The sequence below is a fragment of the Pongo pygmaeus genome, chromosome 3 (assembly GCF_028885625.2).
Source record: "Pongo pygmaeus isolate AG05252 chromosome 3, NHGRI_mPonPyg2-v2.0_pri, whole genome shotgun sequence".
NCBI lineage: Eukaryota > Metazoa > Chordata > Mammalia > Primates > Hominidae > Pongo > Pongo pygmaeus.
This window is the reverse complement of record NC_072376.2, coordinates 198,881,711-198,901,542: the sequence shown is the minus strand read 5'-3', so window position 1 is coordinate 198,901,542 and position 19,832 is coordinate 198,881,711. Positions and strand designations below refer to the sequence as shown.

The window sequence follows — 19,832 nt, the reverse complement described above, 5'->3', positions numbered from 1 at the left end:
AATCCTTCGAGGTCTTCACCCAGATCTCATTTTACATTCTTCTTTAATTCTCATTTCTGAGATTCTATAATTAAATTTACTCTAAGAAAAGAGTGTTGCCTAGTGTAATCATCGTGATATTCTGCCATTACAGCTGAATTATAAAAGATAAAGGATTTTCTCTGGAGGCAACTGTAATAAACTAAATCATCTGATGCTTATCTATATCTACTTTCAAAAGGTCCAAAAAACCTGAAATTAAATCAAATCTTGATTGTGGTGTACTCAGAAATCTAATTAAGAAAAGCATTTTATGACCTCTACATAGACGCTCTAAAGGTTTAGAGATACAGATACATGAATTTACCATCCCTTTTGAAACACATGTTCCTGCTAAACTGATTAGATATTCCCAGCATGTAGTTGTTCTATATAACCAATGAAAGGGAACTGAAAACGTATTTGTAATTTGTTTAGCAGTATTTCCCCTTTCAAGAAAATCAACTCCTGAATTTGTCCTTCAAGTTTTCCACTTGTCTCCATAAGCCTCTGATTTCTTTTGTGAAAAGATGTTGAATAGCATCAGTACATGTATCTCCTAGGGCTTCTCAAAAATTAGAATAAAATAATACAAGCAAAGAAGTTGGTACATTGAGTTATTCATAGAAATACCCAAGTAAGTGGTAGCTCTCTTTATTATCAGTACATTACCCCCACCCCAGGCTGAGATCTGAAAGTCTCCTGGCCTTTCTTGCTGGTGAGATGGTTAGCTGCCTACGTGATAGGACATCCTAGAGGCTAGGAATGCCTTCTTCATTGCTATTACAAGGGTCATGACAAATGGATCAAAGCTTTATTTTCAGTTAAAATATAATCTCTCCAGGAGAAGAAGGATGCTGAGTAATGTAATCTTTAGAAGAAATGAGTTTATTAGATTGTTGTCCTAGAGTTTTGACTAAAGGGAAGGTAGAGTCTGAATCTAAAATCCACTAAAAGCAAAAGTAGGAGAAAATAAGCCCCAAAAGGAGTGAGCAGGACAGAGAATATATTCATGAAGGCAGGAACCTTGAGGCCGTTGTCTTCCGTCTGAGTCCCTCCAGCTCAATAAATAGCCCACAGCTCAATAAATAGCTGACAAATGGATGAAAGGAACTGGAGGGCCTACAAATGAGCTGTGCATTTTCTAACATTGCCAGGACCTGTCCTGGGAGCCAGTTCTCAAAATGGTGTTCTGCCATCACGCTCAGCTGTTGCATGGAAAGTAATCTTGAAAGTTGAGTGGGGCCAGGCGCGTTGACTCACACCTATAATCCTTTGGGAGGCAGAGGCAAAAAGATTGCTTTGAGCCCTGGAGTTTGAGACCAGCCTGAGCAACATGGTGAGACCCCATTTCTATAAATTTTAAAAATTAACCAGGGCGTGGTGGTACACACCTGTAAGTCCCAGCTACTCAGGAGGCTGAAGTGGGAGGAGTGCTTGAGCCCAGGAGGTCGAGGCTGCAGTGAGCTGTGATTGCACCACTGCACTCCAGCTTGGGTGACGGAGCAAGACCCTGTCTCAAAAAAAAAAAAAAAAGAAGAAAAGAAAATTGAGTGGGATACTTAGACTAGGTAAGACTTTCTGCTCTTTGGGGTAAGTGAGCAAAAGATAAAATGGATGGCACAGATAATAAATATGAGAAGGGATCTGAATGCTGATTAGCGACTCCCCCTGACATACTAGGTGGGCTGGTGAATAATGACACCTCTAGTCAACATTTTCTTTGCTAGAAGAAAAGATTGGAAGAAAAAAGAAAGTTCTTGAGGTAGAGTTCTCACTTGTGTCTAGCCTTTTGCAGAGATGCCCAGGCTGACCTGCTTCCTCCCACCCTCATTAATTTATCACCTGGAGGTGACACATGAGAAAAAGAGACTATATGGTGCTTTTAAAAATTAAAGTCAATATACATGCATTTATTGACCACTCAGCCTCTTATCATTACCTGGACCAACTGGATGGGACTCTGCATTTCCTTTTCCCTACGCAGCACACATCCAGTATTGCACTGCATCCTTTGCAAATTATTTTTCCATGCAAGAATTTCTCCTAATTTTTAAACCCAGTTTCATTAATATGAGATGCAAGAAATGAGGCCAGCTAGACAGATTTGACCAAAGTACCAAATCCCCAGTGATCCTTCGTCATGGTTTCATTCCTCACCCCAGCACGTAAGTAATTCAGCAAGTATTTACTAAGCACAAAGTGAGTTTAGACCGGGATGGGAGCCCGCGTTTTGCTAACATCTCTCCAGAATTGGAGTTGAAGGGTAATTTTCCAAGTTGTACCTCTAGCAGAGGTTTCTTTTGCAAGTCTATGAGTATTAGTTTATGACTATGGTTATTCTAAGGATGGGATTTTAAGGCATAATCCTAATTTTAAATACTCTGACCTCTTGTCAAGCCTGTATTAGCCCTTGTGTCCTACATTTGGGGGTTAGAAAATATGAATAGTTATAATACTACAAATGAGAAAAAGGAGATTAAATTGTTTTTTTTTTTTTAAAGGTTAAGATTAGGTTAAGGGCTATAGCAGCCAGTCAGACGGAGCCTTTAAACGTTCCATGACTTTGCATCATGACTAATTCTTACTGACATCCTCTCCAAGAGGCCAGTGTCTGAAATGCTCCAAGATAAGAACAATTCAGTTCTACTAATGAACCAAAGGATTTCTACTCCTTATGAGACTCTCAGGCCAGATTTCTGCACGGCCAGTTTATGTAACTTGGTACTTCAGGACAGACATTCCCTACACAAAAATAACTACATTGCGGTGTATCTCCTGCTATCCAAAAATCCTTTAGCGTAAACCAGAACAAAATGTGCTGATAAAAGTCGAACAGTGAGTTTCACTTGTGGACTGAGACTAGAGAAAAGCTAAGCTATGGTTATAGGGTTTTTTGTTTTTCTAAGTAATACAAAGCTATGCAAAAAAGATGTCTTTTTCTTTTTTATCAAAATGACAACTCTGCAAATAGAGCAATCTTCTGGGCAGCAAATACGTGTCAGTTAGAGAAACAAATGCCACTAATATATCATGCTTCAAGATGTCATTGCAGATGAATAGCAAAAGGCCATGGAGCAATATGAAATTTGAGTTTTTGTTTCTCAACCCAAGTCAAACTTGTTGTAAGTTATGTGACCTTTGACATTGGAATAAAATACACTTTTTCACTTTAATATCTATTTGTTGGGGAAAAAACTATATTCTACCATCCAAGCCCAGCCACCGATATTAAATGTTAGTATGTTTATTTCTGGGTATTTTTTTCCCTGTGAATAGGTTTAAGCTAAGCAGACATTTTCTTATATGGTTATAGGAATAGTTGATATAAAATTTTAATATCTAGATTTTAAAAATGTGGCCGAGCATGGTGGCTCACACCTGTAGTCCCAGCACTTTGGGAGGCCGAGGCAGGTGGATCACCTGAGGTCAGGAGTTTGAGACCAGCCTGGCCAACATGGTGAAACCCTGTCTCTACTAGAAATACAAAAAATTAGCCAGATGTAGTGGCACACGCCTGTGGTCCCAGCTACTGGGGAAGCTGAGGCAGGAGAATCCTTGAACCCAAAAGGTGGAGGTTGCAGTGAGCCAAGATCGCGCTACTGCACTCTAGCCTGGGCGACAGAGTAAGACTCCATCTCAAAAATAATAATAATAATAATAATAATAATAATTTTTCCATGCTATCATCAAATAGTTAAATTTTGTTTCTGTGAGTTTAAACTTGAATCTCAGGCTTAAAGGGCACGTTAGGTGTTGTTTAGATCAACTCCCAGCACCTGAATAAATACCTTCCACGCAATCCTGAACACAATCTATTTTTCTGTACAAAAATAGACAAAATTGTCCATTTTTTAGTACAAAGTGTTGCTCTTGACTAAGAGTATGTTAATGAAGCTCTTTGTCCTTTTTCAAAGCTTACATTCTCAAACCATAACCCTCATATTTGCTTAATGTTAGTGGAACAACTCAAAGGTATACTGTGCCTATCACAATACAAGAAAGATGCTTTTCAGAAACAAAAATGGTTCTTATCTAAATAAGAAGAAAGCTGTCTCCATTTCCATAAAAAGGATTGCATCTTTGCCAGAGAAGATAATAGAGTTTACATACACAGTCAAGAAGAGTGTGGGATAAAGTCATTTTTATTTTCATAAATAAAAAGTGTTTTGGTAACTGGAAGGCAGCCCGTATAAAACAAGCTTTCATAGTCACCATTTCCTCAAGCTCTTCCCAGTGAGAGATGGGAAACACTTGAAACTGCTCACTGGAGAAAAAATGATGATGAGGGTGACTTTACTGTTCATTTGAGGGGTGAGTATGAGGAGGGAGTGATTCTAAATTTGAAACATGATGAAATATAATTTCTTCATCATGGCTTGATCAAATATAAGATCACTTCATAGAGTTTGTTTCTCTTATATACCCACCATTTTTTCATATATATATGATTTGATTTTATATATACATATGTATACATATTATATATAAATATATATGTATATATTCACATATATGTGTATATCTATGAATCAAACATGCTGTTTCTGTTGGAGATGGTTCAGAATTGTAAAGATTATCTGAATCTTTATCTGTGAGCAGTCTCCAAGTAAGAAGTTGAAAGGTGAAGCCTTTGACTGCTGTCATGTCTGAGGTCATTCCAAGGACATGGGAGACTGCTGTCCATGGTCGCATCCTCTTAACATCAGCAGGGTTCTGTCAATTTACTTAGCTTTTACTGGGGCAGCTCTAGCATTCCATTAATTCAAAATGTTGTTCCTTAATATAAGCCTCTAACATTTAAAATAAAAATTTTAAATGTATCCATTAAGGGAATAATTACATAATGAATTCCTAAGAAATAAGAATTATTTGGGTGGTTTTGTCTAGATAGAATAAACACAAGAGCTGGACTATATTAACTGTTGTATACACTTTTTTAACTGGCATTTTCAGTTACTTGTGATTTTTCCAGGAAAAATAAAAATGAATTAAAGTGGAACAGCGGACTTCTAATTGGTTTTGTCTTTTGATTACATTTGACCATCAACAATGATGTAAGCCTTGGATAGAATGTTGCCTCTCAGTGCCCCACTTAAATTTCTTGTTAACCTTTGGCGTATACACTTCATTGTGCTTTTTGGAATGACTCTAAAAGCCCATAAACTAATGCTTTGCAAAGCCTAAATAAAAGTGTTTGCAGCCTGTATTAGAAACACTTCCTTTTATGATCTGAATGTAAAATAGAGGTTGTTGGTTGTTTTTTTTTTTTAACAAATTACACATTTGTGATCTTTGCAATATATGTGTAACCAAAACCAAAAATTGCAAAGAAATTGCTTGGAGCTGATTAACTTACATGCTGCTATTTAGAAATTCTACTAGAGATTATTAATGCACAAATATTTTCAGAGAAGTTGCCTTATTTACAGGACAACACTACCTATATTTACATATAATCTTAAGGCTAAGAAGAAATAAAGGCAGAGGTATTTTCCATAAAGCCATTATATTATGTTAGTTTTTATTAATTCAATTCTATTTACCAAGACTTTAAGGCAGGGCTTTCTCTAAAAAACAAAAAACAAAAAAAAAAGCTAAGCTCCACAAAACTTAAGTGATTCAGTACTGCGTGATTCTTTAATTAGCCTGAGAGACTTATAATCCACCAAAACTAAAATAGGCAGTTAGGCAATTAGTGTGCTGTCTTCTCTCATATCAAAAAGGCTTGAATCATGGCCATTGTCATTACTTACAATTATTTCTAGTTTTTCATGCCCTAATAATGGCTAATTATACTGGTTAATCACAAAACTCAGCTAATCCAAATTCACTAATAAATCAGCTAAAACAGTTAGATTGCACCATTTATAAATGTTTAGCTACACACATTTTCACAGGCTCTAGGATTAGGCATTTTTCTAAAGCTACATTTGATGGTTTGGGTCATTCTACCTAAGAGCAGCAACAATAATGTTAATCAACTCCTTGGCTGTGAGCCATTATTATGAAGGAAAAAAGTTAAGTGAACAAGGTATCAGCCAACTCAATCACACTACAAAATCATAGACTAAATGGAATTCAACTCAGACCTTCTTTTTGGGTTCAGGAGGCTGTTAAAATATGCTGTCCAAGGTTGGTGAGAGAAAAGCTGTTCTTTACCCCATCACAGATTTGGGGTCCCCTGAGATTTGGGGCAGATGGAGTCAAAGACTCTGAAGCTAGGATTTAAAGCTGCACCCCATTGCCCTGGCATAACTTTTGTTTTTTTAAGTGAGCTTTGCCAATAGGCCTAGATAGTAGAAGAAGGAGTATACTCAGAAGAACTGAAAGAAAGCGTTTCGTAGCTGGGGTCTCTACAGGAAGTTGTTTGTATTCTCAGGCACAAGAATCTTCTATGAAAAACTCTGGTCTTACACCTAGGGAAGAGAGACACTCTCTTCTCTTTCCTCCTTTTTCTTCTTTTTGTTTTTGACAGTCTGTTTTCTAACAGAAAAGCATAACCCACAACTTATCTGAAATGAAAAGGAGAAAACTAAATATTACAGGATCTTTTAATGTTTTAAAGACAATAATCTCTTTCCAGTATTATTTCAAATAATTATATATGTTTGCACTATTTCAAATCTGGAACACTGGTGCCACATTCACGAAAGTAAATGAAGTTGATGTGAATGTGTAAGGGAAAACAGTGTTAGAAAGATTTATCTTACTAATTCTGCCAAATAGAAAGATTTGGGGCTGGGCGCGGTGGCTCATGCCTATAATCCCAGCACTCTGGGAGGCCGAGCCAAGTGGATCATCTGAGGTCAGGAGTTTGAGACCAGCCTGGCCAAAATGGTGAAACCCTATCTCTACTAAAAATACAAAAATTATCTGGATGTGGTGGTGCACACCTGTAATCCCAGCTACTTGGGAGACTGAGGCAGGAGAATCACCTGAACCGGGGAGGCGGAGGTTTGAGTGAGCCGAGATTGCGCCATTGCATTCTAGCCTGGGCAACAAGAGTGAAACTCTGTCTCATAAATAAATAAATATTAAAAGATTTGGAAAGAGAATCAGCTGACCTGTAATTGAGCATTCCCTTTTGGTTTTCTTCTGTTGTTGCTTAGAAGAAAAAAGTTTTAAAGGCTTTACAAAATTATAAATCTGTACAAAAACTGGAAAACATGATTCCCACATTAAAAAAATAATATTATAGGATTTTAGATCATTCAGACATGTTTCAAACTCAGGGTTGAGGACTCTGCTGTTTGGTCCTTTTCCCAAGGAATAAAGTGAAAATCCTCCTGTGAATCATACACATTTTCTCTCTCTGAATTACTGACTTTAGTCTGTTGGGACTAGAGTAAACATGAAGAGGTCTTCAAACACACAACATGAAATCATTACAATACAAAAGGGAGGTGTTGTATATGTTATTCCTGCTTTCATAAAAAGAGTCTTTCACTTGTGTTTTCTAAAATTAAGATTATAGCTTAATCCAAGTTACGAACTTTTTTTTAAAAGGCGTTTTTAAAAACGAGTTTTTACCTGGCTTAGTTTAAATGATTCAGTGTAGTTAATTATTCATAAATGCTCATTCTCCTCTCAAAATGGGGGAAAGTTTATCAATATATCAATAGAAGAGAAACCATATGTAAATTCTACTTGAGAAAATGTTAAGTATATTTTTCAAGCCAAAAATCCGATTTCTGACACAAAATGTCTGTATTCAAATGAGTCATTAGAATTTCTTAAAGCTATAGATGAAGAAGTCAGGGGCAGATAAGAGGTGCAATGTTTAAATTATTTTATAATATTTTAAATAAGGTCAGTTCCTTTTCACCTTAACATTTGATCGGTGAATATAGCACATGTAAAGCTCAGAGAAAACCATGGAAAAGTTTATGGCTAACTCCTCCTCTAATCTTTCGTTCAATCTCGTCGTGGGTAAAGATGCCTTTATTAACAATAGTGATGCTGTTGGTTTCGCTCACTAATGGCTTTCTTGCACGCTGTGTGGCTCTGTGTGTTTTGTCTGCCATTGTACAGGAATTCAGACCCATTGGTACCGCGCACAATAGAAGGGCCCAGCCTTTTGTTGCAGCTGCAAACATTGATGACAAAAGACAGGTAGTGAGTGCTTCCTATAACTCACCAATTGGGCTCTATTCAACTAGCAATATACAAGATGCGCTTCACGGACAGCTGCGGGGTCTCATTCCTAGCTCACCTCAAAAGTAAGTATCCGACTCTGTTCTGGACACAGTGTACCTAACAGTGATAGTATGGTTTCTTTTCTTTTCAAAAGTCCAGCTCTTGCTGTTTTATTTTTACTTTCCTGAAGGCACTATCAGATTTCTCTTTTAAAGACAAGCATCTAAAACATGTTTCTAATTGTTGTGGGGTCCAATCCGCCAGTGCCTGACCGTTTAGTGGATAGATGGTTGAAAAGAAGAGATCGTCCTGGTTCCGTCATCACCTTTCTTAGTTATGACAGTAGTTGGTGGTAAATAATCCTCTCTGTACAATTATCATTTGTTTAATCTTATCTGAAAAAGTATTTGTCTTCCACTGAGGGGCCTTTTTAACGCTTTGTTTTTACAGGATGTGAACTACTTTGAACACAAGCACAATATTCGGCCCAAACCTTTCATAATCCCGGGCCGAAGCAGGTCATAAGCTCTGAGATTGTGAAGTTTGCAGTGCATGCTTCTTAAATCAGTTCTTACTAATCATCAAGAAAAGTAACTTGTAGATGTTTGGAGTGGCTTTTCTCATTGCGAAGCTTATTTCAAAAGCAAAAAGAAACAAACTCACTTGGCAGAGAACAGAAGCCAAATAACTTTCATTTCCAAGAGTAAATATTGACAAGATGACAGAGCTGTGAAATTGTATGCAATCACCACCTGTATTTATAGCGAACACCCCTGAGGCTCTGGGGATCCCATCCAGGACACCATGACCTTTGAGTCGGGCAGTCAGTATGTCTATCCCAGGTCAGGAAAGCCCTGCCAGCAGGACCAAGCATGGAAACCAGCCCCGGTTAGGAGCAAGGAATCAGGTGAGCAAGCCAGAATGATAAGGAGCAAGCTCTTCCTTCTCGTCTCTCAGTAGAGAAACTGATCATCTTCAGATCATCCTTTTCAAATATCTTCTCTAGAAATTGAACTCCAACCTAAGGGGAAAGAAAATAATGCCCTGTATTGCCAAATCAGGAAATAGTGACTTCAGGAAACCTCTGTTCCATCCTTCTGACCTCAGCTAAGCCAGTCAGCCCACAGGAAGGAAGCTGGTGGTTAGACCGGATTGATTCCGACAGGAACATTGAATATGATTTACCGCAGCTGTTGCAAACTGGTGGCCCATAGGTGGATTTATTTCACAGGCATGTTTTATTTAACTCCTTCATTTAAAAAAAAAAAAAAGAATTTAAGTGCCTTTAGACAGAACATTTAAACTCACCATCTTGTCAAAAGGCACATCACTCTTAAGTGTGTGAGACATGGCCCATTTTCATACATGTGTGACCTCCTGGCCCCTCTAGACACCCAAGCTTATGACTCCTGTCACAAGCTGCGGATAGTGGGTCATCCCTTATGTATGATTTCCATGTCCAGACCTTTCAGTAAGCTACAGGCAGAGCTTACTGAAGGTGATTGTCTCAAAATATGCCAGACAATTCTTGTGATATCAGATCCAGAAAGGAGCCCTGGACTGGAGGAGCAGGAGAAAGGCGTTAAGAGGGCAACCATGAGCAAACACATCTTCCCCCACTAGAACATGAGCTCAGTGTCTGCAGGGGCCTGGTCTGACTGGCTCAACATTATGCCCCCAGCACCTAGAAATGAGACAGAATAAATGCTCAATAAGCGACCATCTACGAACAGACAGACGTCCAATAAATGCTCACTGGATAAAGGAATCAAATCCTGAGGGTGCACAACATTTCCCGAGCGAGTGGCAAGAAGAGTCCAGAGCCGTCTCACTCCCGATGCTTGCAGCTCTGTGTCCTCTCCTGCCTCTCTCTGTGTGTTCCCTTGTTCCTACTCTGTTCTCACCTGCATCTTTTCCATTTCTCCACTTTCAACAGCTTCCCCAACCCAACCCCAATAACAAAACACTGGATTTAAAGTTAAAAGGATGTGATATTTTACTGTTGAATATATACAACTTCTCACAGAAGCATAGTGAAATTAATCACTCGCCTTGTTTTCAGGTTAGTGTGACTGAGTCCACCCACACAAGCTCTAGGGCTTCAGAAGGCTCGAATAAAGTGATACATTAGAGTAACACATATCCTGCCTTTACTAAAAACCTATAACATTTAATTTTATAAAAAGTCAGGAAAGTCAGAGAATCCTAGGTATATAATGACCTTTTAAAAAATTTTTCATTTTAACTTAAACATAGGGATAATGGCAAGCCACTCATAATGTTGTCATTTGAAGATAACACCTTTTAATATAGCTGAATTTGGAAGAGAGAAGGAGAGAAACAGAAATGAGAAGGTTTGCTTAAAAAACAGATGCCAGTGCACAAATCTTAAAGAATTATAAGGCCTGGTGCGATGGCTCACACCTGTAATCCCAGCACTTTGGGAGACAGAGGTGGGCGAATCACAAGGTCAGGAGTTCGAGACCATCCTGGCCAACATGGTGTAACCCCATGTCTCCTAAAAATACAAAAAATTAGCTAGGCGTGGTGGCGGGCGCCTGTAATCCTAGCTACTCGGGAGGCTGAGGCAGGAGAATCGCTTGAGCCTGGGAGGTGGAGGTTGTAGTGAGCTGAGATCATGCCACTGCAACAAGTGTGAGACTCCATCTCAAAAAAAAAAAAAAAGAATTATAAGAGTGGCCCCAACATCCTTCTTCTCTTCCTGTCCCTCCTCACTATTTGCTGTAACTTCTGAATTTTTTGTTCCCACCAAACTATTCTTCATCAAGGTGGAATTGTGAGTGGCTGCATACCAACCTACAACTATATTTGTTTTTAACTTTTAAAACAAATGTAGTTTTTTTCGGGTGCATACTACTCGTACATGTTTATGGGGTACATGTGCTGTTTTGATGCATGCATACAATGTGTAATGATCAAATCAGGGTAATTGGGGTATCCATCATCTCGAGCAGTCACTTTCTTTGTGCTTTGGAACATTCCACATCCACTCCTCTAGTTATTTTGAAATATACGAATAATTGTTGTTAACTATAGTCACCCTATAACCACACTGTTAATGAACTTCTTTAATCAAAAGTAAGTTGGACATGTTAGTGCTGGACACGGTGGCTCACACTTGTAGTCCCAGAACTTTGGGAGGCCCAGGTGAGCAGATCACCTGAGGTCAGGAGTTTGAGACCAGCCTGGCCAACGTGATGAAACCCCATCTCTACTAAAAATAGAAAAATTAGCTGGGCATGGTGGCACACACCTGTAATTGCAGCTATTCAGGAGGCTGAGGCATGAGAATCACTTGAAGCCGGAGGCAGAGGTTGTGGTGAGCCAAGATTGCGCCACTGCACTCCAGCTGGGTAACAGATCGAGACTCTGTCTCCAAAAAAAAAAAAGTAAATTGGACATGCTAAATTGTTAACAGCTTAATTTCCCTGGGGTTTTACCATTAGCTATAGTTCTTTTGATTATTTCATCATAACTGAAGACTTTTAAAAGCCTGGTGTTTTCATATGCAAATATGTAAAATTTTTAAGGCTAAAGCTACAATTAAATACATATGTAAGGTATTTTAGATCCAAATGATAAAATACAATCCTATGAGTGGTTTTTGAACAAGTTGCTTCCAGAAGTATGCCCCAAAATGTCTGTACACACCCCAGAGAAATTAGCAATCTGTCAAATGACGTATGTGGGCCTGAAGTAATTGAGTGTGTCATCAACCTTACAAGTGGCCTTGCCAAGTCACTAAGTCAACCCCAGAAAATCTCACTGGCACCTACCTTTCCAGGCCATCGGCAACAGGTCATGGTGACCCACAATGCTATCCCCAGTGATATCCACAGTGACTGGAATCCATGAAAACTTGTTTACTTAAAGGATCAGTTTAAAAGATCTTTTTAAATTGGCCCAGAAATTTATAAAAGTTCATCCTTGTTTGCTTAGGATTCATTTCTCATTTATTTAGTAGACATGAGCCTGATTGATAAAGGAACTGGGAATGCATGTTTAAAATTACATAGTACACAAATATGCATATACTGTTGACCCTGAGAACACGGGTTTGAACTGTGCAAGTTCACTTATATGTGGATTTTTTTTCCAATAAATATGTTGGAAAAATTTTTGGAGATTTGCGACAATTTGAAAAAAGTCACTAATGGTAGCCTTGAAATATCAAAAAAATTAAGAAAAACATTTGCCATGAATGTATAAAATACACATAGATAGTAGTCTATTTGTGTGTTAATAGACTGTTTATCTGTAAAACTTCTGTTCAACAGTAGGCTATTGGTAGTTAAGTTTTGGAGGAGTCAAAAGTTATACATGGCTTTTATAGCAGAAAAATATTACTAATAACTGCTATAAAACATGGCATAACTAAAAGTTCTAAATTGATCATAGTTTATCTACCCAGTATGGGCACTATGTCTGGCACACAGTAGGGTGAGAGTAGTTATAAATGCTTATTGAGTAGGTTCATTACTGGGAGGCCGAAGTCTCCCAGTATTTAATTCTGTGTTTCAAATCCCTACACTGATTTCATAAGCTTCATTACACTCAGGTTAAATCCACATGATCCTGACTAAACTGCACTACAACTGAAAATGTACTCATATTCTTTTACCAGCTGAAGTCCATTTCAAGAGTCACTATAGATCCTACAAAAATGGTGAACAGGCCACTTGACATTTTGGTATGTGATTTAAACAATGTACAGATTAGGTTTTCAGTAGGTTCTCAAAAGGCAGGAAGTGAAGGAGCAAGCTCGTATTCACCTGTCTGGTTTAGGTTATGTAGGTAGTTAAACTGGATAACACAAGACAAAAAAAAATTCAACCCATTTAGTGACATGATTTCTCTAGACTAATCAGGCTGCAACATTGCTGGAGTGGAAAAAGTTACTGCTCAATATCCTTTTTGTTTCTTATCTTTATATGGGCTGAAGTTAGCATTAATACCTCTAGAGAGTAAATGCAGATGTGGGACCATACTTGAGACCAGAGACAATCTTGACTTAGAGGTAAACACACCATATACATCCATTCTCTGTCTTGAGCTTACAGCAACACTTAACTGGAAAGTATGATAAATGTTTACATTAATACTAATATTTCTTTTTGCTTCGTCTTAAATGACTTGCTTTTTTTACAGAAATCTCGTGGTATCTCTCATGCATGTGGAAAAATGGACTTTTTAGTCACTAGCATGTCAGTTGTTTCTGACCCCTATCCAGTTTCCAAATAGAATGTGCAATCTCGCTAGTTCTTCGATTTGCATGACTGGCCTTTGATGTTTTAATAAGTCCCTGAAATGTATCTTTAAAAGGAAAAGGGAAATATGCCTGGGAATAGATGCGTGCTTCTGAAATTGTGCATAAAATAGCTATGTAAGAAATAAAAGCATCGAAAGAGTGAAACACCACCTTATTTCTCCTCTAATCATTAATTTCAAGGTGATAAGCATTTATTGGTTTTTTCTAGGGCTTGTATTAAACCACTGAACAATTGTCTTAAAGTGTACTCCTCACAGAATTAAAGAGTAAAAATAGAAAATGTTAAAATAGTAACAAAATATTTACAAGATAGCCTTAAAACATAATCTGTACCATAAAACCTACAAGTTACCAATTACTATTCAATTAAAGTTCAACTGTATTACTGAAATATACTTCTGATTTTGAAACGTTGAGCCCAAATATGTGATTTCATCTTCATACTGCATATTCAGTGTTCACTAAAACTTCAATTTTAAATGTAGCACTTCAGAAATGTAAAAGGATGTTCAGCCAATGTAATTTTCCTTCATCACTTGTGATATTGACCAGTTTTAAAGTCTTTGGCCTATTTTTAAAAAGCGAGGATAGCTGCATCTTTTCTACTTCATATACAACTTTTCTACATGTAACCCTCAACTTACACATTGCCTAGTAAAACAGAGCCAAAAAATGCAGTATCACCTGTACCTTTTAATGTTATTAAACTTTTTTCAATCACGAATTTTTCACCATCTTCCCTTTATAAATAAATTCTAGTGACAAATCAAGATTTGGTTTTATTTTGATGTAATTCACCTCTCACTTTTGTCTTCAATTCCTTTTAACCTCTCTATACGTGTTCTCTGTGTTCTTCTGTCTGGACTGTCTGGCTCCCTGTGCCATCTCTGTGTAATGTGGTCATTAACACAGTGGATGCAGTACTCCCTCCGGGATTGACTGTGGCAGTGGACGCAGCACCCCTTCTTCTGTCAGTACTGTTAGTACCATTTGCCCAGGTGACTTGAAAGTTGCAGCTAAGCTGGCCCCTAACATTCCTTTGGAAATGGAACTTCCTGGTGTGAAGATTGTACATGCTCAGTTTAATACACCTATGCAATTGTACTCAGATGACAATATTATGGAAACACTCCAGGGTCAGGTTTCAACAGCCCTAGGGGAAACACCTTTGATGAGGTAATATGGGTCTCTTTGAACCATGGGCATATTAACTAAACACGTGGGCAATGTCAGCTTTACTGGTGTCTTTTAACATTGTCTTAATGGAAAGAAAGCTATGTGAAAAGCTTTTTTAAAATATTAAGGATTGATTGCAAATATCTAGGCTTGATGATAAAGGTGATTTGAGGAATTATCTGTAGAGCTTTATGTGTCAGATAGCAATAAAATGAAATCATGTAAGGACCAAATGTATATGTCTCTCGAAAGCTACAATGTACTTTACAAATGTCTGGTGTAATACTTCTCAAAGTTATTTATAATCTAGTATACCCTATGTCTGTCCTTTGGGGATCAAAAATTAGGAAGGAGGTGGGAGGTTTAGAGGAATTTTATGAGATGATTCTTCTCTCTTCTGATAGCAGCTTGTGGAGAGGTTATTATTTACCCATTTACAATGTTTATTGTGCATCAAGGTTTTTAGGTGAATACCCTCAGGCTGTTAATGTAGATATTTAATTTTTGCTGGTATCTTTTTGACTAGTTTTTTCTTTGTTATAACTATTTGTTCACAGTACTTTTGCCATAAAGATTTTGCTTAAAAAGATTTATTATAGGATAAAATCTTATTGCTTCTTTCACTATTACAGAATCACTATTTATAAATTAAATTATTATAATGCTTAAGAGTGTTAAATAGTGATATCCCAAAGCTATCTCTTGGGATGAACACATTGAACTAACAGTAGTGTAAGATATCTCAAAGCCATTTGCAAATATGACATAGGGAATAAAAATATTACAGATAGTATGTTTTCTAGATAATGCAATAAAATGATATAAAATAATAAAGTAGTGCTTAACATATAGTATTATGAAATTATTTATTGTCCATTATGAATATATTTGTAGAAAGCATGTTAAAGCTGCTGTCATTATTGTAAATGAATTTTAATGTGGCTTTTTTAAAAGACAGTGCAGTCAATCATAGCAGATATAAAAATGTAAGTTTCTACATGACAGGCTTTCAAACCCTGAGAGGTTAAATTTCTAGAATTTACAAGTAAAATGATACCCTTGTTATTTCCAGGGGTTAACAAATTAGCCTTAAAACAAAAAACATATTAAACCATGTACTTTTTGTTTAATATCAAAAGTGAATGTGAATTTTACTGACAATTTGATGACTGAGAATAATCTGAGTGCTCACTACTGCACTTTCTGTCATGTGTATATTGCCTTTTCTCTGGGAAAAGTTAATTTTGTTCACATCTATCATGTATCCATCAGACTCAAGTCTTGTTTTTCTTAATTACTACTTCCCGACAATTATCTTTTAGTTTCCGTCCGAAGTATTTTGCCAACTGGAGGAGTGTGGGTGTGACTCCCCGATTTGTTGTTCAATGACATTTCCAAGGCAGCCATGGGAATTCATATTATGCTTTTAACTATACTAGAGATTCACTTGAAAATACTAGACCTCTGTTCAGGAGTGGCTGTGCATAGAGTAATGGCTGAGTGTTGATGTCTGTGGCCTCTTGCATATCTGGTGCCTCCCAGCACCTGACGATGCTCCCCGCCATGCCTGTGTTTCAGCGAGCCCACAGCCTCAGTGCCCCCCGAGTCGGACGTGTACCGGATGCTCCACGACAATCGGAATGAGCCCACACAGCCTCGCCAGTCGGGCTCCTTCAGAGTGCTCCAGGGAATGGTGGACGATGGCTCTGGTGAGCAGCCGCTGACACCTGCTGAAATGTATTGATAGAGGCCACTGCAGGGGGCGGGACGGGGAGGACAGCAAACATACTGGGAACGAAAGTCTAAAACTTGGTTTTCATTGGGAGCCAAATGAATTTTTGCTCAGAAGGATAGGATATGGATGGTGCCTCATTTAAAAAAAGGAGATTCCAGGACATGTCCAAGTAGCCACCAAATGAAGTCACAAAAGGACACCAAAGACAAATTGCATTAATGGTAGTCAAGGGCTAGCTCAGCTTACAAATCATGAGATATCATTTTAAATGAATGTTGTCAAACTTCTCAGCCTCCCCCCTACACTCTGGAGTATCACCATCATCAAAAACTAAACAACGCTCTAAAAACCCTTACTGTGTTCCATGTTCTGTGCAAAGTATTTTGCATACAGTATCATGTAATCCTCACAGGAACTTGGGGAGGTGAGCCTATTATTTGCCCTGCTTAGCAAATGAGAGGCTGAGAGATGGGCAGGTGGCCTTGTGAAAGGCCACACAGCCAGTGAGCCACAGACCTGGGTCTCCAGCCCACTCCCGTCATCTTCAGGGCTCCTGACCTGACCTATGCTTCTCCATGCCCAAAAGATATAGACTGTCCTTTAAAAGCCACACAAAAATGCACAGTGTCCCATTAGGATGGCTACTGTGGCAAACATGGAGAATAACAAGTATTGGTGAGGAAATGGAGAAATGGGAACCCTGTGTATTACTGATGGGAAGGTAACATAGAGCAACCCTGGGAGAGGATGGCAGCTCCTCGAAAAGTTAAACAATTACCATGTGACCCAGCAACTCCACTCCTAGGAATATACCCCAAAACACTTGAAAGCAGGGACTCAAACAGATTCTTTTTTTTTTTTTTTTTTTTTTTGAGATGGAGTCTTGCTCTGTTGCCCAGGCTAGAGTGAGTGGCGCAATCTTGGCTCACTGCAACCTCTGCCTCCCGGGTTCAAGTGATTCTCCTGCCTCGGCCTCCCGAGTAGCTGGGATTACAGGCACCCGCCACCGCGCTCGGCTAATTTTTGTATTTTTGGTAGAGACGGGGTTTTACCTCTTGGCCAGGCTGGTCTCAAACTCCTGACTTCGTGGTCCACCCACCTCAGCCTCCCAGAGTGCTGGGGTTACAGGCATGAGCCACCGCGCCCAGCCTGTATGCCGGCACTTATCTTATTCACAATAGCCCAAAGAGGGAAAACACCCGATGTCCATCAACTGATGAATGGGTAAGCAAAATGTAGTATACACATACGATGAAATATTATTAAGTCTTCAAAGGAATTAAATTCTGACACACGGCGCATCATGAGTGAACTTTGAAAACATTATGTGAAGTGAAAGAAGCCAGACACAACGAGGCAAATATTGTATGATTCCATTTATTTGAGAGATCCAGAATAGGCAAATCCAAGAGACAGAAAGTAGAATAGAAGTTACCAGGGGCTATGAGCGGGAGCACGGGGAGTTACTGTTTCATGGGTACAGACTTTCTGTGAGGCGAAGAAATAGTTCTGGAGGTGGATATTGACAGAGCTTGCACAACATTTTGAATGTACCTAATGTCACTGAATTGCACCCCTAAACATGGTGAAAATGGTAAATTTTATGTATATTTTGCTACAATAAAAAATAATAATGCCCTCTGCTCCTTTGAGTGATTTTGTAACAGTTTCCTCCAACCACAACAACAAAATACATGTTTTCACTAATTCCATTCTGTAATGCCCTATTTCAGAACAGTGTCCCTTATGATTGCATCAGTCCTGCGCCTTTCGGAATGACGGTGCAGATGCAACTTAAGGTTAAAGTGCACACTTTAAAATAGAAGCTAAGCACAGGCTGCAGCCAGCTGTTCCCTAGCCATAAATGGAAACGCTTTGTTTTTCAGATGACCGTCCGGCTGGAACGCGGAGTGTGAGAGCTCCGGTGACGAAAGTCCACGGCGGTTCAGGCGGCGCACAGAGGATGCCGCTCTGTGACAAATGTGGGAGTGGCATAGTGTAAGTTTCATTTTTAACCCTGGAATTTATGATACAGCTTGGCGACAGTTCATTTCTTCTACTTTAAGACTTTATAGACTAAAGGCAACTGTGAAAACCAAATTTCTATTCATCAACTTGAAACGTAAGGTCCCCAACATTTAGCACATTGTGACTGTCACTCCTTAGATATACCTCCAAATTGTCACATCATATGAATCAGCAATTTTGACTTATAATATCAGATAGACTCTCATGAAAAAAAAGAAATGCCCCAAATGTATGTTGAAAAGTCACGTCTAAGAATCTTGACTTCACTTTGAACTCCCCCACCCCTGTTAATGTATAGTGTTTAGTAAATGCATACATGAACTATGCATACATTTAGTATACATAGTATCCTCCTCTGTATAAACACAGGGAAACAAATACACGCAACATGAGGATGTTATTTAAAATACGTTATCCTTACCCAGTGTAAGTTACACAGATGTTGAAACAAAATATTGAAAAACTGTCAGCTTCCATTACAAGGGAACTTTTATTTATTTAGAGACAGAGCCTTGCTCTGTCACCCAGACTGGAATGCAGTGGTGCAATCTTGGCTCACTGCAACCTCTGCCTCCCAGGTTCAAGTGATTCTCCTGCTTCAGCCTCCCCAGTAGCTGGGATTACAGGGACCCACCACCACACCTGGCTAATTTTTGTATTTTTGGTAGAGAGGAGGTTTCACCATGTTGGCCAGGCTAGTCTCAAACTCCTGACCTCAGGTGATTCACCCGCCTCGGCCTCCCGAAGTGCTGGGATTACAGGTGTGAGCCACCATGCCCGGCAGGGACCTTGTGTTTAAATAGCCACACTTGCTACTTCAGGATCAAGTCAACCAAGATAATTCTAACATCTCCACGGCATTCGTGCCATGTGGCCATGTCCCCATTCCCTTATTCCATTCCCCTGCCATGAACTCACACACTGATGTGTCCTCTGTCGGGTTAGCCAGGATACATCCCAAGAGGGCAGTGGGGGATAAGCTTGGTTAGGGCAAAAGGAGGAATGTGAGACCAAAAGGTCAAAGCAGGGCAGGCAGCTCGGAGCAGAGAGGCCCTCAGTAAAATACAACAGTGCCTGGAGCAGAGAGGCCCTCAGTAAAATACAACAGTGCCTGACGTTACCAGAAGCAATCATTGTGCCTAAGTTGGAATAAACTGTTCACAGTAGAAGCCAGTCCACCCACCCCAAAGGAATTCCATCTCTGCTCTTTGATCTGTTTTTTTGTTTTGTTTTGTTTTGTTTCGTTTTTGAGACAGTCTCGCTCCGTCACCCAGGCTGGAGTGCAGTGGCACAATCTCGGCTCACTGCAACCTCCACCTCCCGGGTTCACACCATTCTCCTGCCTCAGCTTCCCGAATAGCTGGGACTACAGGTGCCTGCCACCACGCCCGGCTAATTTTTTTTGTATTTCTTTAGTAGAGATGGGGTTTCACCGTGTTAGCCAGG

General features: G+C 39.0%; 1 protein-coding gene across 3 annotated transcripts in view; it reads left to right on the top strand.

Annotated features, from left to right (window-relative positions):
• Window positions 1–19,832, top strand: part of PDLIM3 (PDZ and LIM domain 3) — a 33,615-nt gene that overhangs the window by 12,507 nt on the left and 1,276 nt on the right. Inside the window, exons 4-7 of one of the 3 annotated variants that reach the window (XM_054484205.2) lie at window positions 8,608–8,675; window positions 14,360–14,623; window positions 16,202–16,332; window positions 18,245–18,356. In XM_054484205.2, coding sequence (XP_054340180.1) covers window positions 8,608–8,675; window positions 14,360–14,623; window positions 16,202–16,332; window positions 18,245–18,356 — 575 coding nt within the window. Of the gene's footprint in view, window positions 1–8,052; window positions 8,241–8,607; window positions 8,676–14,359; window positions 14,624–16,201; window positions 16,333–18,244; window positions 18,357–19,832 lie in introns of all 3 variants that reach the window. The other 2 variants (XM_054484204.1, XM_054484206.2) reach the window with 2 other exon arrangements.